At 41.0% G+C, this 24155-nt stretch overlaps 1 protein-coding gene across 3 annotated transcripts in view; it reads right to left on the bottom strand.

Annotated features, from left to right (window-relative positions):
* RELCH (RAB11 binding and LisH domain, coiled-coil and HEAT repeat containing) overlaps positions 1-24155 on the bottom strand; it is an 83164-nt gene that overhangs the window by 53737 nt on the left and 5272 nt on the right. For all 3 annotated transcript variants that reach the window (XR_011558679.1, XM_070747129.1, XM_070747130.1), the window contains exon 2: positions 3296-3385. Coding sequence is in view for 2 of the 3 variants with exons in the window: in XM_070747129.1 (XP_070603230.1) it covers positions 3296-3385 (90 nt within the window). In the remaining variant the exon portion in view is untranslated. The remainder of the gene's footprint in view (positions 1-3295; positions 3386-24155) is intronic.

Here is a 24155-nt window from a genome sequence, read left to right as displayed (position 1 = left end):
AATCAAGAATAGGGAAACAAAAATGAAATATAAAAAAGCAAGGATGGGTGTAAAAATAAAATACAATTTGTATTAAAGACACAGCATGCAATCTTTATGGAACTCATGAACGCATGCAGCAGAGTTAGACTGCAGCAAACTGGAAGATTTCCATGATTCAAACCTAATTTTAGTTAAAAAATCTAAGCTATCTGACAAGGAGTACTATGGGGTTTTAAGAAATAAAATGTACCTCTTTTTGAAAATCCTGTAAATTTCACATTACAAACCATTATTATATTTTAAAGTTTTAAAGTTTTACCTTATACAAATGGAAATATGAGGCCATCTTGCTTTGAGGGAATAAGGATAATGTGATTTAAAACTATAGTTTTGTAAAAAAAAAAGAATTGAGTAATCTGTAATTACAAAAATGAAAGAATTCATGTTAATGCCACTTTACAAAGGATGTTTTATTTCCCATTTTTTGGCATGTTATATGACACGTCGGTTGGGTAGAGCAGTTTACCATGTCAACTGAGTTCTTATTTATCTAAAAGCTTTGAAAAAATATTTAATATTTCTTTTTATAAAGAACATAGATTTCATGATTTATGTTATCTGAAACAATTTTATGAATTACTTTCTGCCATAGAAAAGTGATTCATAAAAGATTGTCCAATCTTTGAACATTTCCTACAATTGATCTTGGTACATTAATAGGCAGTTACTAACTAGCTTCTTTACAGGTATTTCATTGCCATTAGAAATATTTTACAGATTTTTTTAGAACATTTTTTATACAAATGTCCATTTACTAGTAATACTGATAGATTAGTAATAGGACTATATGGAAAAAATATTCACTCTGTTTGCATTTTGCTTCTTAAATATAGAAGACATAATTAGAGTATCTCACAACTACATGGAAATAACCTGTTTGATGCACAGAATTTTAATGCAGAAATATAAAAGCATAACTGAGAATTAGCTTAAAAGAATTTATGATGGGCATTATTTCTTCCTTAAAATGTAGAAATGCATGGTTACAGAACTACTGCAGATCAGAAATGCCCTGCAACAGGATGATTAAAATGTTTTTTTAAAAGAAAAATAGCAAAAAAAAAAAAAAAGTGGAGAAGCTGAGGAATTCCAATAAGAAAAGTGAAGTTCAATAGCGAGACAAATCACTAAGAGCACAGAAATCCAGAAAACTCATATAACATATACCTGCAGTATATCAGATGGCAAAGTATTTCCATTGCCTAATTATGACATTCTACTACACACGAAGCAGATTTTATAATTATGCCTATTTGTTTTATTAAAACAGTTTACTCTGCTGCATGGTTTTTTTTCAGACATCTTAATATTTTGAAACAGCTAGTTAATTCAATAGCATATCCACAATGACCAATAGCTGTAACAAAACACACTGTTTATCCAAAATTAAGTAATTATATTTGGCTCAAATTAAATCAGATTAATTCAACTTAATATGGAACTAAACAAATACTTAATACTCTTATTTCCGCATTCACCTTAGGAAAATGATATAATGAAGCATACCTATCCTAAAATGTTTATGTAGTAATAAATGTGTTAGACTGGAATTCAGGCAGCCTTTAAAAGCATACTATAATTTACTATCCTAAGATCCTACCCCAAACAGCACTTTCCTCTTTTGTAGATCCCATCCTATGCCATTTTTCATAATTGTTACACAGATGCCCATGATATACAAATATACAAGAGACTTTCACTTATTATTCTTTTAAGGCTACAGAATTAAACTGCATTTCCTAAAAGAGATAGCTAGGTATTCAGAATTCAAACAAGGGTAGTATTTGCAGCAGCTATCATTTTGCAATGAACATCTGAAGGTTCACTACTCTGGAAATAATTGTGTAATCAACACATTTTTTTATTACGTAAACTTAAGAAATGCAATGTTACATTTGAAAAGTATCACAGTTGTTAACATGATTTGCAAAGAAAAAATTATTAAAGTTTTCCAAGTTGCCTAATTTGCAATGGCTACATTTAAATATCAAATTAGCAAAAGGATATCCAAACTTTTGGAGTTGATGAAATTTTGACAGTGCTATATGCACCATCACAAAATAGTACCATATCATATGTAGAGCTGGTGGAGGGGAACAAAAAAAGAATATAAATTCAAAAAGGGAAGTGAATGAGGAAAAACAAACAAAATAGAGAAAAGAAGAAGAAGAAAGAAACCTGACTACGCATACAGACTCTGAGAAGAGAAGCCACAAATCTAGCCAAAGGGAAAAAAAAATCCTTTCCCCAAAGTTAGGTTATCTACTCATATACCCATTGTTTTCTTAGCTATTATTTGCTAATCTCAGCCTGGATTTGAGATGGATGGAAAACAATGATACACTGACAATTCTGCTTTTAACAAAATACTCCTTTCCATATTAACATCGTGAGACCAATCTCAAGATGAAGATTACTGTTAAATAAATGAAGCAACAACATTATTTTCATTTCCCTTCTCATCTCTAGTTATTAGGACTGTGCAATTTTTTTTAAAAAAAAGGAAGCTTCAAAATGTGTAAGATTATGGATAGGGAATCTTTTCACAAAGAGTTAAAACAGCCATTACTTTTTTCTGCTTTATGTATCTGCTCTGGAAAGTGATTTTAGCTGTGTTTCAACTACTGGGCGTGAATGGTGGCAGATTTGCATAAATGGAATGTCCCATTATGTTTATAACCACTAATATATTATAGGATCTAATGTATTCCCTTGTCATTCCGAATCTGGCCAATCAACACAAAAATGAAAAAAGTATCATGTTCTTTGGTTTTCTATTATTGTATTAGAGTTGCTCATATTTGTACTAAATAAGTGATTTGTATATATTTTCCACTTTTGTATAATCAAATAATTTAATTCATATCACTACATTTTTATGCTTTCCTAATGAATAATAAAAATCTATTAGCAGAAAAATAAAGTTAATTGAAAAGTTTAATTATTTAAAAGAACTTCAGCTTCTTGGCAATACTTGTACTACCACTGATATTTGACAAATACAGTAATGGAAAAATCATGCAAGAAAATAATTTCTATAATGAACTCTATTTTAATGTGAAGAAACAAAGATGAGATGTTAACAATGTAACCATCCATTCAATAATTTGTTTCTAGACAATATTCTGTAAATTAAATTTATAACATAATATTAGACAGTGTGTGATTTACAAACATTGATACCAACAAAAATTCACCTGGGAGCATAATTTGTGCACAGCCAATTTGGCATTTTATCTGAGATTTTACTCACCAGCTACTCGCTCATCAGTCTCCCTATTTCCATCATCTGAATATCTTGCAAAATCCAAGGAATCAAGAGTGCTAATGCTTCCAGCTCGATCTAAAGAAAAAAACAATAAAGGGAAAATCTTTTGTTTTCAAAAAGGATAAATGCAAAGGACAGTTTTCATGAGAGTTGTATATCAGTTTTTCCACAACCTACAATGAATTTCATTTTCTTTCAATTTGCAAAAGGTTGTTTTAATAGTGACTTCAGTAGAACCATGAAGAAAAGTGCCCAGCTTTCAAGTTTAATGGCTATCAACTTTCCTAGCCAGCACCAAACTTGAAACCAGGAGATATGGGTTCTTGTCTGGCCTTTAGGCATGAAAGCCAGCTGGATTACCTTGGGCCAGTCTCCCTCCCCCCCTTTCTCCCTCCCTCTCTCTAAACCTTGAGTTATTTATAAAAATAAATGTATCTGTCTTCCTTTCATTTGCCTTTCCCCACAAATATGTTCCTTTAGAGATAATTTTCTGAATGCAAAATGATTTAGACATAAAATGATAACAGTGAAAAAATAATGTGAGTGCTTTAGTACAGGGGTGTCAAAATGGATGCATCACGTGCAGGCCATACCCACCCCAGCTCCGTGAATAGGAACAATGTCATGAAACACGGCAACGTGTCGTGATAACTTTGATACCCATGTTTTAGTATGAACTCTTCTGTAATCCTGAAGCGCTGTGACTGATGCACATTGTGATATGGGCTTCACTTAATTTCTATTAATAGGTTGATAGAATCTGGTTAAACAAACCCCCCAAAGTGTACCTTCATAGCTTTACAGAGTACACTGGATCAACATTCACTGTTTTTGTTCCAAAAAGTAGTGGGCCCCTAACTTTAGTGGGGACCAAATTTTCTGAGACAACCCAAGAAAGGGATCTTGGGGTTTTGGTGGACAGCTCAATGAAGATGTCAACCCAGTGCGCAGCAGCAGTAAAAAAGCAAATTCCATTATTTATTTATTTATTAATATTTATTTATTTATATATATAAATAGATCTATCCTAGTCTCCCTTAATTTTCAAATTCAGCAAAAAAACATGTGACATATATATTTGAACAAACTCAAAGATGTATTAATTTCTAATGGATTTGAAAGAAAAACAATTACAAACCTAATCAAAAAAGAGACATCCCCCAAATATCAAGACAAAGAACAGGATAATGGCATCACCCTCCTCCCTTACATTAAAGGCACCACAGACAAAATTAGCAAAATTCTCCACAAACATAATATCAAAACTTCATTTGTCACTAACCAGAAAATATCCAACATCCTAAGAAACCCAAAAGACAAAATCCAACTCGAAAACCAAGGAATTTATGAAATACCATGCAAAACATGTGCAGCCACATACATTGGACAAACTAATCGAAGAATAAATGCACGCATTGCAGAACATAAAAATGCAGTCAAAAAAGAAGAAAAAACTTCCTCCCTTTTCCAGCACATTAAAAAAACAGGACATGAAATTGACTTTGAAAAAACTAAATTACTCTCCAAAACAGAACACGTATATAAAAGAATAATCATGGAAGCCATAGAGATAGAAAAACACCCCCTCTGTATGAATAAACATGATGATACGTCCCGCCTATCAGAAATTTGGAAACCAGCCCTAAACAAAAAAACATATCATAATCATCACCATGTCAATCCTTCAACTAAATGTGATTCCACCAACTAATCAAATCATTAAAACATAGCCACCCAATCTATTTGCTACATTCAAACCAAATCTCCACCCCCACCACTATTTATAAGGAACAAATGGCAGTTGCAAACAAACTATACAGTGGTACCTCATGATACGAACCCCTCATCTTACGAACAACCCGAGATACGAACCCGGGGTTCAGAATTTTTTTGCCTCTTCTTACGAACTTTTTCCTTCTTATGAGCCTGCCGCCGCTGAGAAGCCCCGCCGCCCGGCTGTCGCTTTTTGAAACAGCCAGGGGGCTTCTCAGCGTCCTCCTGAACCCAAACGCCAAACCCGAACTTCCAGGTTCGGTGTTCGGGAGGCCGCCGAGAAGCCCCCCGGCTGTTTTAAAAGGTGACAGCCGAGCGGCGGGGCTTCTCGGCGGCCTCCCGAACCCGAATTTTTGCCGAACTTCCGAGAGGTAGGAGGAGAACCACTGAAGAACAGTGCCTCCCACTCCCAACCCCTCCAGCCGGCGCAGAAGGATACCATGGTCGATGGTATCGAAAGCCGCTGAGAGGTCAAGAAGCACCAGGACAGAGGACAAGCCCCTGTCCCGGGCCCACCAGAGATCATCCATCAACGCGACCAAAGCAGTTTCCATGCTGTAGCCGGGCCTAAATCCAGACTGCTGAGGACCTAGATAATCGGCTTCTTCCAAGGACCGCTGTTGCTGGAGCGCCACCACCTTCTCAACAACCTTCCCCATAAAGGGAAGGTTGGAGACTGGACGATAGTTGTTGAGAACGGATGGGTCCAGGGAAGGCTTCTTGAGGAGGGGGCGCACAAGTGCCTCCTTGTAAGGAGCCGGAAAGGACCCCCTCCCCAAAGAAGCATTGACAATCTCCTGGACCCAGCTCCGTGTCACCTCCCTGCTGGCCAAAACCAGCCAGGAGGGACATGGATCCAGTAAACAGGTGGCGGAACTCACAGCTCCAATGGCCTTGTCCACTTCATCAGGTGTCACCAGATCAAACTCTTCCCAGACAGATGGACAAGTACAGGCCCCAGTCACCTCGACTGACTCGTTGTTAGTCGACTCTATTATCCAATCAGAGTCGAGGTCCGCCCGGATCTGAGCGACTTTATCAGCGAAAAATGTATTAAAGTCCTCAGCACTACTCTGCAAGGGCTCCCCAACTCCCCCCTGGTTAAGAAGGAAGCGGGTCACCCTAAACAGAGTGGCCGGGCAAGATTCCGCTGATGCAATCAAGGCGACATAATACGCAGATCTTTCCGCCTTGAGCACCATTGTGTAAGTCTTAATATAAGCTCTTACAAGTGTTCGATCGGATTTGGACTTACCCTTCCTCCATCGCTTCTCTAGACGTCTCTTCTGGCGTTTCAACTCCCGGAGCTCCTCGTTGAACCATGGAGCTCTACGGGGTCTATACTAGGATGAGGAGGCACTCCCTAAAGCTCATAGGTAAGAAAGCAAGGACAAATAAAGGGAAATATTTCTTCACCCAGAGGGTCGTTGGTTTATGAAATTCACTTCTAGAAGAGGTTGTGACAGTTGTCAGCCTTGATAGCTTCAAGGCAGGATTAGACAGATTCATGGATGCCAAGTGTATCAGTGGTTATTGAAACGGATGTTCATGTGCCGCCTCTATATTGGTTGAGGCAGGCAGGACTCCCTTGAGTACCATTTATTGGGGGGCAAGGGAAAGGGAGGGTTTTGCCTTCTCTTTCTGCTCAAGATCCCCATGCACAATTGGTGGGCCACTGTGTGACACAGAATGTTGGACTCGATGGGCTTTGGCCTGATTCAACATGGCTCTTCTTATGTTCAGCTTTCTTTAAGGGGCTGTGTGGTACCATGATTTAAAAACCACCATGTTAGATTCACAAAGTCAAAAATGAGGAGACCATGTTTTAGATAAACATGGCTTTGTTTCTTGATTGCCAGTTACACTACATTCAAGACTGGCTGAGTTCTGCTGTCCTTCATAATGTGGCAGAAAGCTTATTGTATAAAGTAATTATTTCACTAGTGCTATTTATACTTTAACCATGTGGTCAAACTTAAATATTTTAAGAACTGAACTTTTTTAAAATGTGCATTGCTGGTTTTTTGTTTCTATTTCTATTTTTCTATTTATAGTACCTCTTTATCTATTTCTGGATAGTGAGACAATAAAACATGGAACATTATTTTTTTAAAAAATCACTAATGTATAATGTAAAATAGATTGGAAATACTGTCTTAACTGCAACACATTCCATGTTTAACTCAATATAGTTGGTTAATCCAAATGGGTGTTAGATGAGCAACACCTATTTAAACTTTAGTACACTATCATTTCCACATGCAGATGTTCTCCCGAAATTTTATTTTTTTCATATACAGAGGCTTGGAAAAATTGAACATGATCAAAGCAGTGTCTATCAGACAGTATACAAGGCAACTAGATATCAATATCAATGACACAAATACATATTTGAACCACTTCAAGAAGTAGCTTATTCCTAGGAAATGATGCCTATTTCATAGTGAAGAGCTGGAGGTAACTGAATGAATCAACAAAAAAGCTGAGAATAAGAGGCTTCCAGGAGGCAAACTACTCCAAGCTTACCCTTAAAGCCCTCTCATAAACCTTTAAAAATGGGGGAGGGGGATTTCCAAGCCATTTTGGGTCATTTTTTAAGATTTGAAGGGAGTGTCAACGCAAAATTCAAAATGGATCTTTATCCCAATTGAGTTAAGTCAAATTTAAAATGATGGCTGTCAATTTCCAAGTGATTTGTCTGTGGGTGTGGGAATTATACCAATATTTAACAAAAGTAACACTGGAGGTGTTTGTAATTGCCATTTGTGGTCATTTATTGAGAAAAAAACATGTTAAAGAACTTTTGTGATGTAGGCTGGGTACACATGTATACAAGTAAGCAAAACAAACTCAAAAAGAAGTTACTTACAATTATTGACATACAGTCATATTTGGGCAAACATGGATATAAATGGTCCAAAAATAACATTTCAACATGAAAAAATTCAAAGTGTGGCACTTAGAAGGATTAAAACCTAGCCAAGACCTTTAGAATATAGAAATGAGTTTTTATTTGAGGTGAAAAACTTGACTATGAACAGGAAACAGAATATGGATGTACTCCTCTACAAAAGGAATTATATAGAACACAAGAGGATGCTCGTGAGGAGAAAGAGCATTGGTCTTACTTAACATGCTCCTTCTTGATGTGCTGAGAGAGAATCCAAGGAATGGGTTAATTCTACTTTCTCTTCTTTTAGTCTGAGTCTTTGGTCCTATATCTCTGCCTGAGCATGCCCAGTTTTGATGAAGGCATAGTGATTGACTTGAAATTTTTCTCGGTGCTGGTTCTGATCACTCTTGGACCTAGGACCAGGTGGTCGCCAGGATGAGGTTGGATTCTCTCTTACTACACCGAGAAGGAATGTGTCAGGTAAGACCAACACTCTTTCTCTGGTGTGCTGAGTTGAGAATCCAAGGAATGGGACATATCAAATCCATCTGTCCTAAGGGTGAATAGCAGTCTGGTCCTGGGACCCCAATTCTGTATGTACCTTTTGAAGTACAGTGGTACCTCTACTTACGAACCTAATTTGTTCCGTGACCAGGTTCTTAAGTAGAAAAGTTTGTAAGAAGAATTTTTTCCCATAGGAATCAACATAAAAGCAAATTATGTGTACAATTGGAGAAACCACAGGGAGGGTGGAGGCCCTGTTTCCTTCTAGGAGATTCCTAGAGAGGCCCCACATAGGCTTTTCCCCGCCTTTTCTGGCCCTGTTTCCTCCCAGGAGATTCCTAGAGAGGCCCCACAGAGGCTTCTGCCAACCTTTTTTGGCCCTATTTCCTCCCAGGAGATTTCCAGAGAGGCCCCCCACGAGGCTTCTCCCTGCCTTTTCCAGTTACAGTTTCGGAGGCTTGGGTTTGTAAGTGGAAAATGGTTCTTGAGAAGAGGCAAAAAAATCTTGAACACCTGGTTCTTATCTAGAAAAGCTTGTAAGTAGAGGCATTGTTAAGTAGAGGTACCACTGTACTTGTCTGCCGAAGGCTGCCTCAGCTGAGTCAAAGACATCTAACTTATAATGTCATATGAACAGGAATGGGGAAGACGTCACTGCCCTACAGGTGTCCTCAATAGAGTCTTGTGTCCCCAATTGCAGCCATTGTAGTTGCACCTCTAGTTGAATGGGCTGTAACTCCCCTGGGCAGTGGGAGCACCTGGATCTCGTAAATCTTGGTGATGCATGCCCATATTCACTAGCTTATGGGTCAATGGTGTGACCTTGCTGCCCAATGTGCTAGGTCAGACTGACACAAACAGTGACTCTGTCTTTCTAATAGAGGCTGTCCTCTTTAGATAGGTATGTATAGACCTTCTAACATCCAAGGAGTACCACTTTATCTCCAGGTTGTGGTTTGAGTTTGGACAGAAATTTGGTAAGGCTACTGTATTTCCTGTGCCCTGTGGAACAAGAAGTTCACTTTGGAAAGCAAGGTGTTTAGTCATAGAAGCATCCTATTTTGGTGAAATATACAAAGGTCCTCTCTTATGGAGAGGGCTGCCAGCTTGGATATCAATCTGGCTGAAATGATAGCTACGAGAAAGGCCACCTTGAACGTGAGGAAACATAGGCCGGTTGATTGCAACAGCTTGAAAGGCTCTGACATGAGCCTCCTCAGAACTTTAGGTAGGTTCCAGGTGGGGTACTTGTATATCACTGGAATGTCTGAGGGCTAGATGAGTTGCCCTGAGTTCCAGACAGTTGATATTGTTTCTGAGGTCAACTTGGGACCACTGCCCTTGTGCTATCTGGGACTGGCAGTGAGCAATTCAGCATCTGTGGCATTGATCAGGCAACTGGGTTCCTTGAAGGAACATCCCCTGGTTATGGCCTGCAACTTCCACCATTGAAGGGATCGCAGTACCTGAATCTTAACCTTCACATTTCTCCTGCCTGATGTTTGGTAGGGCAGGAGGAACCACTGCAAAGTTCTTGCATGAAGGCATGCCCAAGGATATGCAGGACACCATTTTGCCCAGGAGCTGCGAGAAAAAAAATAGGGTTACTGTTCAGGTTGTCAGAACATGGCCACCAACGTTTTTACGTGGATTTGATGTTGTGTTAGGTAGATTTCTCACGCTCTGGTATCTATGACTGCTCATAGGTGCAGCAGTTATTGGTAGGAGTCAGATGACTCTTGCTGAAGTTCATGGAAAACCCATGATCCTGTAAGGTCTGGATTGCGATTCGTAAGTCCTACAGAACTTACGAAGGGTGCTCTATCAATATGTCATCCAGATAACATTGGATGCGCACTGGGATCATTCTGAGATGTGCTGTTATTGCTGCCAGTATTTTGGTGAAAATCCTGGGCACTATGGTAGGGATTATTCTCTTTACAGATAATGTATGCACATTATCTGTATTGATAATGTTCACCAGCATAATGAAATCGTGGAAATTTATAATGAGATGGGAGCAGGGGTGATCCAGCTGATCGGTGGCAGTCACTTTCTGGATTACCCGGTTCGGGTAGACAGATAATTAATACTTCATATAACCACATCTTCAATGGTCATTAGAAAAATCTTGGAATGTTCCAAAATGTGTAAATTGACAATGGAAATTTATGAAAGGGAAGACACATTAATCAATCAATCAATCAATTAATTAATTAAACAATACAGTATAATAGGAAGAAGTCGACATTAAAATTAAACACACTAAAATTATAAACCATAAAATCCCATAATACAAATTTACGCTCAATCCAATCAACCTAACACACATACCTATCCAATCAATACTATTTGGCTGTGAAAGATGGTAGTATTGCCTGTCAGCAAAGCCAGGTCTTCATGGTCTTTCGAAAGACCAGTAGGGTGGGGGCAGGACAAACATCGGTGGGGTAGTTGGTTCCATAGGGCCGGGGCAGCTACAGAGAAGGCCATCCTTCACGGCCCCGCCAACCTGCATTGTTTAGTTGACGGGACCCAGAGAATTGGTCTCTGGGAGGTATGCGACAGGAGATGGTCCCAAAGATAGTCTAGCCCTAAGCCATGAAGGGCTTTATAGGTAATAACTAACACCTTGAATTGGGACCAAAAACTAATTGGTAGCCAGTCCAGCTTGCGGAGCATAGGTGTTATATGGGTATATCGAGGTACGCCATAATGACTTGCATGGCTGCATTCTGGACAACTTGCAGTCTCCGGACACTCTTCAAGGGTAGCCCCATGTAGAGCGCATTGCAATAATACCAAGATGGAATAATTGGTATAAATGGTTAAACCATAACAAAGAATTCCAAAATTGGTTATAAAAGGTGAATCATAATGAAGTTATACATGTTCTCAATTCCATGATATATGTAAGTAAGTAGAGGTTTTTGTAAATAAAATGGTTTATGTGATTTATATAATAGGAGATTCAATCCATTAAATATATAATTGAATAATATAATGGCAATTATGTAAATAAAAATATAGCGAAATGGAAAATATAATGGAAAATGAAATAGCTGCAAAAGTGGTTAGCTTTAGATGTTTGTATGTATTTTATGTATTTTTATTGTATTTTTTTCTTGTTTTGTATTTTTTTGTATGTTATGTTTTTTTTAATTAGAAAATGTAATAAAGATTATTTATAAATTGGTCTCTAGCACCATCGGGTGTTTGAGCACAAATAATCTGTTGCTTTAACTCTATTGGCTGGGCTGGTGAAGCACAGGAATTTCCAAACATTTCCTCTCCATTTATTCTCCCCCCCCCCCAAATATTTCGCTCCACCTCCTTCTCAGCTATGGCAAATCTCTTATCAATAGCCTTTTGTTGCCTGCTGGCATCCTTTTCCTCAGCTTTTGAAGCTCTTTGAGAAGAAATCACTCTGGCTACTATTCTGGCCACTGCTCCTCTAGTGGCCAATTTAGATCCTTTGGAGCCTTGTGAATAATTTGGGGTCTGGACAGGGACCTCCTGATCCACCCCACTTGCCCCTGATGTTGCTGAACCCTTGTGCTCAGCCATCTTTGCCCTTTGTCTCTTTCTTGGGCAAGGCAATCTCATTCCAAAAGGAATCCTGCTGCTGCGGCTTTATTTCTCTCTTTCGATTTCTCTGCCGCTTGGAGTATGCCCAGCCTGAACCGTGGCCTTGAATCTGACTTGCCTGCAGTCAGATATGTGGCTTTTCTAGAGCCCTGGAAATTTTAGCCTTAATATTGCCTCTGAGATCGGCTATCGTGCTCAGCCCAAGTGTCTTCTGGTGACTGGGCCTGAATGGGTGGGCAAACAATCGAGTTAACCCATTCCTTGGATTCTCAACTCAGAAAGGAGAAAGGAATAATAGAGATGCCGGAGAGAAAGCACAATATAAGCACAAAAACATAAGAGAAGAGAATTAATAGTCTGAAATTACTGGATCTTAATGTGATATGTCTAGTTTCAGATACAAATGTTGTTGTTGTTTTACTACATATTTGTACTCTTGTATTCTTTTCTCAACTTTTTACTTTTTTGGTCAATGACCATACATTGGCATAAGAAACAATAAATTAAACATTTGAAAAAATTGTGACTTTTAGAGTCACCATATAAACTTATAATTTACTTAACAATGTATTAACAGAGGTCACGTCTCTCTGGTTATAGCCAGATATTACCTGGAAAATTTTGATCAATTTCTTTCTGGTAGAATTCTGCTATGAGGAAATAGGTTTTATTCATTTTTAGTCACTCAATACTACTTCCTTGAGAGGATTTGTATCAGATTAGTAATTCTATTCAAGCATTGATGGATTTATTGTGATGCTTCGGTTAAAGATCAATTCTCCCTTTCCCAGCACACCTAAATCTATGTATCCATTCTAAGAACCATACTGTATTGAACTTCCCCCCCAAATACACATATTTATATGTCAATGTGTGAGACAGTTTCTTTTCACATTCTTTTAGGCTTTTAAACATAATAAAACTATAAGCAAAACTGCTGATGTCAACTCATCCATGGGCAGTCAGAACCATCCTACAACTGAAATTTCAGACCTGCATCTCTGCTAGGACTGGAAAGCTACAAGGAGCACACCATCTATCTTTACTGCTGGGTGGGGCTGTGGGGCGCACGAGGGAGTTTCAAAGGTGAGCCAAAGGAGAGAAAGAATAGTGTTTTGGAAAACTCTAATTTCTACAAGTTCTAATAGGCTTGTAGAACAAAAATACTGTATGGGTTTAAAGAGACAGCTCAAGCAAATTCTAAATTCCATTCCACACTAAGAGTGGATTCAAGGCTGCATGCCAAAGCCACCTCTTTGAAAAAGTCATAAAATTAAACTATGACATCATTGGACTCAGAAAAACAAGAACATTAATCCATATTATCCAAATGGGATAATAATAGCCATAGGCAAAACCCCACATAATGATAGAATTGGCATCATTGTTGCCAACCAACAAGTACAAAACATTCAGTCAATACAAATAGTCTGCAAATGTCTTACAACCCTTAAATTAAAAATAAAAGGCAGAATGGCCAACCGCTCATCACATGTTATGTTCCCTACAGTAATTTCGACAAAGATCAAACCAATGCTTTTATGAAGAACTTATGAAGAACTTTTATGAACCACAACTACCTCAACTGGCCTACAAAAAGTTCATCAAAGGATATCCACATGCTTAAGTAGTCTCAGGTGGAATGGATGAAAACTATGGGCCTTTTCTCAAGAAAAGCAAAATGAATATGATGAACAATTAGCAATCTTAATTATAAAGAAATAGATGATAAACACCTACAGTACTTTGAGAAACCAACAGGAAAATACTGGACCTGACATTCCCTTAACTTGAAAATGAAAGCAGAGATCAACTACTATGCAAAGATGCAAAATGTATCACAAGTGTTGAAGTACAGCACTAACTCAATATTGGCAGTACACATAAGGCAATTTAACATAAGGCAACATCCCACTTAGGTAGCAGTTTCTGATTTTAAAGCTTTGATTTAATCCAGAGGCCGGAACTCTTAAGATTCTGCAATGGACCACTGTATAATATCACTTATTAACATTTCCTATCCTGATAACATTTTTTTCAGAGTAAGATATCAAATTAGTGGGTAGTTTTTCTACCTCTATTCCAAACTCAGTAATGATAAATATATAAAGTGCAGTGTTTTGAATTAAAAGTCAAAAAAGTGTGTTGTTGAACAATAAGGAAGTGCTGACCTAGCATTTTTTATAACATCACAAGATCCTAAGTAAAATGTATTTAGGGTTTAGGAATTGCAAGTAACAAGTAGGTGTACATTGATGTGTGACCCAAAACACTTTTTAAACCTTTTAACGTAAACTGCTGCTAGCATTTTTGCCACTCTATTTTTAATCTCTATATTAACTGTGTACTCAAACAACTTACCTGTTCAGACTTCTACACAATAGCAGACTTAGTATACATGGATGATCTGCCAACATGTTAAATGCTAAACCATGTATTTAACCATGTATGTACTATATTTTACATGTTAAATGTGGTTCAGAGGTGAGTGCTCTAGGCCAGAGGTCCCCAACTGCCGGTCCGCGGACCGGGACCGGGCCGTTGGGGTTTTCCAGCCGGTCCGCGGCGCCGCTGCCCTCCCGGCAGAGGACATTATGCAGTACAGGGTGGGGCGTCGGGCAGGGCGGGGAGAATCAGGAGGCTCCTTTGGCGGCTGGGGGCTGCCTGGCTTTGAGTTTTTGGCTGGTGGGGGACTTAGGAAGGTCCTACTTCTCCCCCCCCAGCCCAAAACTCAAAGCCTATCTGCTGGATACGGGCGATGAGTGGGACGAGCGGCGCCGAAGCCGGTGGCTGTGGCAGCTGCTGCAAGAGGCTTCCGCGCCTCTCTGTCCCACTCATCGCCCGTATCCAGCAGATAGGCTTTGAGTTTTTGGCTGGGGGGGGACTTAGGAAGGTCCTACTTCTCCCCCCCCCCCCCAGCCAAAAACTCAAAGCCTATCTGCTGGATACGGGCGATGAGCGGGACGAGCGGCGCCGAAGCCGGTGGCTGTGGCAGCTGCTGCAAGAGGCTTCCGCGCCGCTCTGTCCCACTCATCGCCCGTATCCAGCAGATAGGCTTTGAATTTTTGGCTGGGGGGGGGGAGAAGTAGGACCTTCCTAACTCCCCCCCCAGCCAAAATCACAAAGCCAGGCAGCCCCCAGCCGCGAGGTGCCCCCTCCCCTTCCCTTTCACACGCAGCTTCGGGCCCCCTGAGCGTGTGCAGAGCGCCCCCAGCGCCGCCCCAGCCGAGAGACCCCTGCCCTCCTTTTTCCCGACCGGACGAAGCCCGCTGGGGGGGGGGTTCCCACGCGGGGCGCCCCCTCCCCTCCCATGGAGCCCTGCCCTGTTTGGTGCCCGCTGGCCGGGCAACGGCCTCCCTCCCTCCCTGCCTCGCGTTTGCAGAGCTCCGCCGGGCAAAGTTCGGACGCCTTCTGGGCGCACGCACACATCCACACCTCCACCCCCCCGGGAGGAATTCGCCCCCTGCCCAGAATTGGCCAGCCCAGCAACGCTGCCCTGCTCCCTTCGGAGGTGCGGAGAGGGCGGGGAGAGGAATTTAACCCCGAAAGTGGCCGGGGTTGCGCAGAAATTCCCCCAACCTTCGCTGGTTTCGGGCCAGGGAAGAGGGGGCCGTGTTTACCTGGCTGATTCGGGGATGAGAGACCACCAGGAGCTCCGCAAGGCTGCGTGACTTGGATTGGCAAGTCCGAAAAAGACCCCCGGGATGGGTGAGTGGAGGGAGAGGGAGAAAGAGAGAGGGGGAGAGGGGGAGAAAGAGAGAGAAAGAGATAGCAAGAGAGGGAGAGAGAGAAAGAGAGAGGGAGAGGGGGGAGAGAGAGAGAAAGAGAGGGAGAGGGAGAAAGAGAGAGGGAGAGAGGGGGGAGAAAGAGAGAGAAAGAGATAGCAAGAGAGGGAGAGAGAGAAAGAGAGAGAGGGGGGGAGAGAGAAAGAGAGGGAGAGGGAGAAGGAGAGAGGGAGAGAGGGGGGAGAAAGAGAGAGAAAGAGATAGCAAGAGAGGGAGAGAGAGAGGGGGGAGAGAGAAAGAGAGGGAGAGGGAGAAGGAGAGAGGGAGAGAGGGGGGAGAAAGAGAGAAAGAGATAGCAAGAGAGGGAGAGAGAGAAAGAGAGAGGGAGAGAGGGGGGATAGAAAGAGATAGCAAGAGAGGGAGAGAGAGAAAGAGAGAGGGAGAGGGGGAGAGATAGCAAGAGAGGGAGAGAGGGAAAGAGGGGGGAGAGAGGGGGGAGAGAAAGAGAGAGGGAGAGAGAGAGGAGATAAAGGAAGAGGAGAGATAGAAAGGAAGAGAGAGAGAGAGAGAAAGAGGGATAGAAAGAGAGTGAGAGATGCTCAGTGAGCCTTTCTTTGAAGTTGCCTTTCTTTCTTTCTTTCTCTCTTTCTTTTGCTCTCTTGCTCTCTTGCTCTTTCATTCTTTTTTCTCTCTCTTGCTTTCTTTCTTTCTCTTGCTTTCTCTCCTTCCTTCCCTCCTTCCATTTCTTTCATTCCCCCTCTCTATTTTTATTTCTCTTTCATTCTCTTTCTTTCTTTCTTGCTCTTTTTCTTTCTCTCTTTTACCTTCCCTTCCTCTATTTCTTCTTTTCTTTCTCCTTCCTACCTTCTTCCCTCCCTCCCTTCCTTCAGTCTTTCCTCTCTTACTCTCCCCTTTCATAAGTTTCCTTGCTTCCTTCCTCTGTTCCTGTCCCTTCCCCCTTTCTTTCTTTCTTTCCTTCCTTCCTTTCCTCCCTCCATTTCTTGCTTTCCTTTTCCTTCCTCCCTTCTTTCCTCCCTCATTCCCTTCTTTCACTCCTTCTTCTCTTACTCTCCCCTTTCACCCCTCCCCAAAGAAGGTAAATTTCATACATTTATTTATTTATTTATTACTTAGATTTGTATGCCGCCCCTCTCCGAAGACTCGGGGCGGCTCACAACATGTAAAAAACAAATCATAAGCAATCAGACAGATTTAAAATATTTAAATATTTAAAAAACCCCATATGCTAACAGTCACACACACAGACATACCATGCATAAATTAAACGTGCCCGGGGGAGATGTTTCAGTTCCCCCATGCCTGACGGCAAAGGTGGGTTTTAAGGAGTTTACGGAAGGCAGGAAGAGTAGGGGCAGTTCTAATCTCCGGGGGGAGTTGGTTCCAGAGGGCCGGGGCCGCCACAGAGAAGGCTCTTCCCCTGGGGCCCGCCAACCGACATTGTTTAGTTGACGGGACCCGGAGAAGGCCCACTCTGTGGGACCTAATCGGTCGCTGGGATTCGTGCGGCAGGAGGCGGTCTCGGAGATATTCTGGTCCGATGCCATGAAGGGCTTTAAAGGTCATAACCAACACTTTGAATTGTGACCGGAAATTGATCGGCAACCAATGCAGACTGCGGAGTGATGGTGAAACATGGGCATACCTAGGTAGGCCCATGACTGCTCTCGCAGCTGCATTTTGCACGATCTGAAGTTTCCGAACACTTTTCAAAGGTAGCCCCATGTAGAGAGCATTACAGTAGTCGAATCTCGAGGTGATGAGGGCATGAGTGACTGTGAGCAATGAGTCCCGGTCCAGATAGGGCCGCAACTGGTGCACCAGGCGAACCTGGGCAAACGCCCCCCTCGCCACAGCTGAAAGATGTTGTTCTAATGTGAGCTGTGGATCGAGGAGGACGCCCAAGTTGCGGACCCTCTCTGAGGGGGTCAATAATTCCCCCCCCAGGGTGATGGACGGACAGATGGGATTGTCCTTGGGAGGCAGAACCCACAGCCACTCCGTCTTATCCGGGTTGAGCTTGAGTCTGTTGACACCCATCCAGGCCCCAACAGCCTCCAGGCACCGGCACATCACTTCCACCGCTTCGTTGACTGGGCATGGGGTGGAGATGTAAAGCTGGGTATCATCCGCATATTGATGATACCTCACCCCATGTCCTTGGATGATCTCGCCCAGCGGTTTCATGTAGATGTTGAATAGCAGGGGGGAGAGGACCGACCCCTGAGGCACCCCACAAGGGAGAAACCTAGGAGTCGACCTCTGGCCCCCCACTAACACCGACTGCGACCGGCCAGAGAGGTAGGAGGAGAACCACTGAAGGACAGTGCCTCCCACTCCCAACCCCTCCAGCCGGTGCAGAAGGATACCATGGTCGATGGTATCGAAAGCCGCTGAGAGGTCAAGGAGCACCAGGACAGAGGATAAACCCCTGTCCCGGGCCCGCCAGAGATCATCCATCAACGCGACCAAAGCGGTTTCCGTGCTGTAACCGGCCCTGAAACCCGACTGCTGGGGACCTAGATAATCGGCTTCTTCCAAGGACCGCTGGAGCTGGAGTGCCACCACCTTCTCGACAACCTTCCCCATAAAGGGAAGGTTGGAGACTGGACGATAGTTGTTAAGTACGGCTGGGTCCAGAGAGGGCTTCTTGAGGAGGGGGCGCACAAGCGCTTCTTTATAGAGTGATGGAAAAACTCCCCTCCCCAAGGAAGCGTTGGTAATCTCCTGGGCCCAGCTCCGTGTCACCTCCCTGCTGGCCGAAACCAACCAGGAGGGACACGGATCCAGTAAACAGGTGGCGGAACTCACAGCTCCGATGGCCTTGTCCACTTCATCAGGTGTCACCAGATCAAACTCTTCCCAGACAGGTGGACAAGTACGTGCCCCAGTCACCTCGACTGACTCGTTGTCAGTCGACTCTGTTACACAATTGGAGTCGAGATCGGCCCGGATCCGAGCGACTTTATCAGCGAAAAACGTAATTGGTATGTCGCAAAATAAAGTAGTTTTAAAATGGCGGGGAGGGTGCCCCCAGACACTTAGGCTGTATGGGGCCCCAAAATTCCTGATGGCGGCCCTGGCTCCACCCCTCCATAACCCCCCCCCCCATATGACCAAAGCCCCCCCCCCCCCGGGCCATGGAAAACTGGTCTAGCTTAAAGCCGGTCCCTGGTGCAAAAAAGGTTGGGGACCTCTGCTCTAGGCCAGTGATTTACAACCTTTTTTGAGCCGTGGCACATTTTTTACATTTACGAAACCCTGGGGCTAAAAAAAGTTTGAACAAAAAAATATCTCTCTTCCTCCCCTTCGCTCTATTTCTTTCTCCCTCCCTCTTTCTCTCCCTTCTTTCCTCTTTCTTTCTCTCTCTCTCCATCCCTCTTTCTTTTTCTTCCTTCCTTCCTCTCTTTTTTGCTCTCTCCATCCCTACATCCCTCTATGTCTTTCTCTCTCTCTCTTTCCCTCCCTCTCTTTCTCTATCTCTCTCTCTTGCTTTCTTTCTCTTTTTTTCTCTCTCTCTTTCTCTCTCTTGTTCTTTCTCTCTCTCTTGCTTTCTTTCTCTCGTTCTTTTTCTCTTTCTCTCGCTCTTTCTCTCTCTTGCTTTCTTTCTCTCTCTCTCGTGCTTTCTCTCTGAGCTTCGCGACACACCTGACCATGTCTCGCGGCACACTAGTGTGCCACGGCACACTGGTTGAAAAACACTGCTCTAGGCAATATCCCAATGAAACATTTTATTTAAGATAATCAATCAAAATACTGGATTGTGCAAAAAGCTCTTTAAACTGTTGCTTGCCTATTATAAACATTGTTACTGAATAAATTTACAGCTTCTAAAATTGGGACATTACTTCCATTATACTAGGTTCCATAGGAAGCATGCTAAATTCATAGCTCAAAACATCCAGCATAATGTTAATGTAATTCTGGAAAGGTTTTCTCTCCCCATTTTTTGCCATGCAAGGTTTTATTTTATTCCTGTGGTATAAAACTTTCTATAAGAAGCTCAACTTGGATAATATCCCAATTTATACTGTTAGGAATTAATTCAATCAAAATTCTGAAGGATAACATTTCAGGTTATATGTTTTTTTCTTCCATGTGTACAGAGAACAAAAATGTTACAGGCTGCTATTTTTCTAAGAATGAACACACAAGTATTCTACTAGTCCCTACTTCAGACAGAAGTTGCAATATTTATATTTTTTCCCTGAATAGAAGGAATACAGTACTGTACTCTATTAACTGCTAGTCTTATACTATGACAATTATTTATCAGTCATCCCAACATAAACATCTTGACAGCCGGGTTAGTTACTGCTCACTAGAGGCTGATTTACATGTGACTTATGATAAGTGACTTGGGAAAAAACTGCAAGTTTAAATGTTTGTGTAAAGGTTACTGTATAAGGAAAAAGGTGAATTCCTTAATGATCAAACACTTGGACAGAATTTCAGCAATGCGGACTCTTCAACTTTAAACTCTCTCTTCTTCTTTTCGGTTACACAGAACAGAACTATTATTCAAAAGAATTCCAGTAGCATGCTTTCCCCTCACTTATTTTATGTTGCAGCAGAGACGCAAGTTGTTAAAGAATTAAAACTTCATTGTAGATGTAGTTGAAGATAACTATGTAGTAACAACCAAAAACAATGAGCCTTATATGGGTGTGGCAGTCGTATAGTTGTCTAAAATCTTGAAATACTAACTTGTCATGTGTTTAAATAAAGACATGTCTTTAAATTATATAAGCTTAAGAAATGTCCTCTAATATCAGTCTTTTTATAGTTCTTTGAGAGTAAGAATTAAGAATACAGAAAAATAGTTAATTTTTAATTGCCTATTAATAAAATTTTGGTTGTGTTAACATTAAACTCTTGATGTACTTTGCTAAAAGCTAAAAGTATTTGCATCTGACATTATTTTGGTTCAAGATTAAAGTAGTTTAAGTGCCAATATATTTACAGTTTTGCCTAATCACAGTTTTGAAGTACTATTTCATTGACAAGGAAATTACATAGGATAAGGGCTCCAGCTCTTGGATTAATTACATCAAGTCCTCTGGTTTCTATTTCATTTGTTTCATGGGTTGCAATCATTTCCTCATTTATATTGAACGGAAAATATGAAGCATGTCTAATGAATATAAATATACTGTTTTATTAAGACAATGATTTTTTTTGTTAAAAGAAGAAAGTTTTGGGGTTTTCCACTTTAAAATATCTTTTCGGAGTCCTTCTATCATAATTAATGGTGAACCATTAACAAGATCAGTTACTTATAGCCACAATCATCAGTGAAGAGAACAAGAGGGAAGCAACAAAATAAGAAACAACAAATAGGGTATATAAACGTAAGTCCACAGAGAGGGGCGGCATAAAAATCTAATAATAAATTATTATTATTATTATTATTATTATTATTATTATTATTATTATTATTATATTCTGGTTCTCCAAATTAGCCCACTTAGTTTAGTCCAGTGATGGCAAACCTATGGCATGTGTGCCACAGGTGGCACAAGAAGCCATATCTGAGGGCATGCAAGGCTTTTCTCTATGTCAGCTCCAGCATGCACAGCTGATTTGTGGCCTTTTCAGACATTTTCATTCTCCTCAGGATGAAAATGGCCCAATGGGCCAAGCAAAAGTTCACTTGTGTGCTCACCCTCAGCTTCCTTTTCATTGTGAGAGGTTTTCAGAAATTTCTTCAGCTTTGGAAAACTGCATCCATGCCTTTCACATCTCAGCCCATTTCTTCTGTAGTCGGGAAGGTTTTCCTGAAGGCCTGTATCGTCGATAACAGATCTCCGGATCGATCTGGAACTCTGCTATTGTCTACACAGGCCTTCAGGAAAGCCTTCCTGGCTGCAGAAGAAATTGGCCAAAGTGTGCGAGGTCTGGTTGCAACTTTCTAAAAGTAAGTAATAAGGCAGTCCCACTTCCTTTCATTTCCAAGCTTCCAATTGGCCTGTTGGGCCATTTTTCACCATTCCCAGGCCTCAGGAGACTTTCCTGAACCCTGGGGAGAGGGAAAAACAGCCCAAAGGATCAACTAGAAGTGAGGAGGCTTTGATGAGGCCTGTGCCCATGCGCAGGGGGGGCAGCGGGGGGGGGGGGTTGTGCATGTGCAGGGCAATGCATTATGGTTGTGGGCACGCGGGTGCAGGCTATCCCGTGCATGTGCATCCTTTTGGCACCCGAGCCAAAAAAGTTTCGCTATCATTGGTTTGGTCCATGTAGTTACCATATTTTTCAGAGTATAAGACGCACCAGAGTATAAAACTAATCTTAGTTTTTGGGGAGGAAAATAGGGAAAAGAATCTGCTTACCAGATATTCATCTGGCTAGGGTCCTTAGTCTGGTTACCTTCAGTACATTATTTTATCCCCTGGCTAAGGGCTTAAAAAAAACCTTTATTCTGAAAGAGTAACAATGAAAGAGCTTGCAAGCTGGTAAAAGATGGGGACATTGTTAGCACCTGGTTAGGGCTGGAAAGAAACATTTGAAGCAAGTAAAGCAATGGAAAAGAAACAAACCTAAAAAGACAGGGTTTGGAAAACATTCCTCACAGGGAGTAACAATGAAAGAGCTTTGAAGCCAATAAAAGCTGGGAACATTTTTAGCACCTGGTTAGGGCTGGAAAGAAACTTCTTCGGAGCAAATTAGAGCAATGGAAAAAAACTTAGGGCTTGGAAAACATTTTTTGCAAAGAGAAACAATGAAAGAGTTTGCAAGGTAAGAGCTGGGAAGATAGTTAGCAGCTACTTAGGGCTGGGGGGGAGGGAGAAGCTATATTCAGAGTATAAGACCCACCCTAATTATCAGCCTCTTTTAGGGAGGAAAAAGGTGCCTCCTATACATAGAAAAATACAGTAAATCTATGGAGTAATTAATTTGTAAATTCAATCATGTTAATGTAATGAATCATTGTTAAGTTAAGCACAAGCTTTTACAGCAGAAGAAACAAGAACATTTGGCTAATTTTTCTAACCCTTTCTTCCTCTTTCTTATTACTTTATTTCTTAATAGTCCTAGCAAATACTATTACAATACACAGATTAAAAAAATGTTATGAATGTAATTTTAGCTAAAAAATAGAGATAACATTTGTCAGAAGGCTTTTATCAATTTTTACTAAAAATCTGATGGACAAGCACAGGAGCAATTGTGTGAGCTTACATATAAACTTCTGCTGTTGTTGATGTCCACATGAAAGCAAAGATATCTAGTGAAGGATAGCTCTGCCAGGCTAAAAAACAGGGAAAGATCAGCAAGAAATTTTGGTGTCTTTTATTCTAAGGATATGTTCTATATACAGATGCCTAGAAAGGCAGAGCTGCAGAATTCTTTGGTAATATGCTAATAGTCACCTTATGACTACAACCAGTGAAGGGCTATCAAAATTTTTACTACCATACTGTGGGCGTGGCTTATGCAGTACGCCCTGCATTTTCTTTCAACATCTTTCAGTGCAAAATGGGTGCTCTGGGATGGTGCTCTATTTTTGCTACCCCACTGCGTTCTCCCCCCCCTCTGGGAAGTAGCCCACCCCTGAATTTTGGTTACAAAGTGAGACATTTTTAAAGTGAGTTTTACCTGATTTTACAACATTTCTTGCCACAGTTAAGCGAATCACTGCAGTTGTTAAGTTAATCACACAGTTGTTAAATGAATGTGCTTTCCCCATAGACTTTGCTTGTCAAAAGGTTGCAAAAGCTGCTCACATGACTCCACCATCATAAATATGATTCAGTTGCCAAGTGTCTGAATTTTAATCATGTGACTATGGGGTGCTGCAATGGTAGCAAGTGTGAAAAATGATTAAGTCACTTTTTTGAGAACTGTTATAACTGTTGAACAATCACTAAATCAATTGTAGTAAGTCAAGGATTACATGTATTACAACCTACAAAACAAAGGGAACAGTGAATATGCCTGATGATATCCCTAATTTACATTAACCAAATTATTAATAAACAAAGTCTTCAGTATTTGCAATAGTAGCAAGTACTTAGGAATAAAATCTTATCTATCACTAATCTCAATATTAAGCTAACCAAAAGCTTACAAAGCTGTAAAATCAAACTAAGACTCTATCACATTAGCATAGTCACCAATCTCATAAGTTCTGTCATATGACTATTTCACAAAATAATGGGTAATTGTATGCTACTAAAAAATCAAATGGTATCAAACCTCATATCTTCAGATGCTTAAAAAAGCACAAAATAAATAAATACCATGTAAATTCAACATATACCATATAATCTCTACCCCTGCCTTAAGGAAAACGTATTTTCTTAATATAATACTAAATTAGATTCATTATTCTTATAATTATTAA

Source organism: Erythrolamprus reginae, chromosome 3 (assembly GCF_031021105.1).
Source record: "Erythrolamprus reginae isolate rEryReg1 chromosome 3, rEryReg1.hap1, whole genome shotgun sequence".
NCBI classification, from domain to species: domain Eukaryota; kingdom Metazoa; phylum Chordata; class Lepidosauria; order Squamata; family Dipsadidae; genus Erythrolamprus; species Erythrolamprus reginae.
Note: the sequence above shows the minus strand (reverse complement) of the source record. Positions and strands in the feature narration are given on the sequence as shown.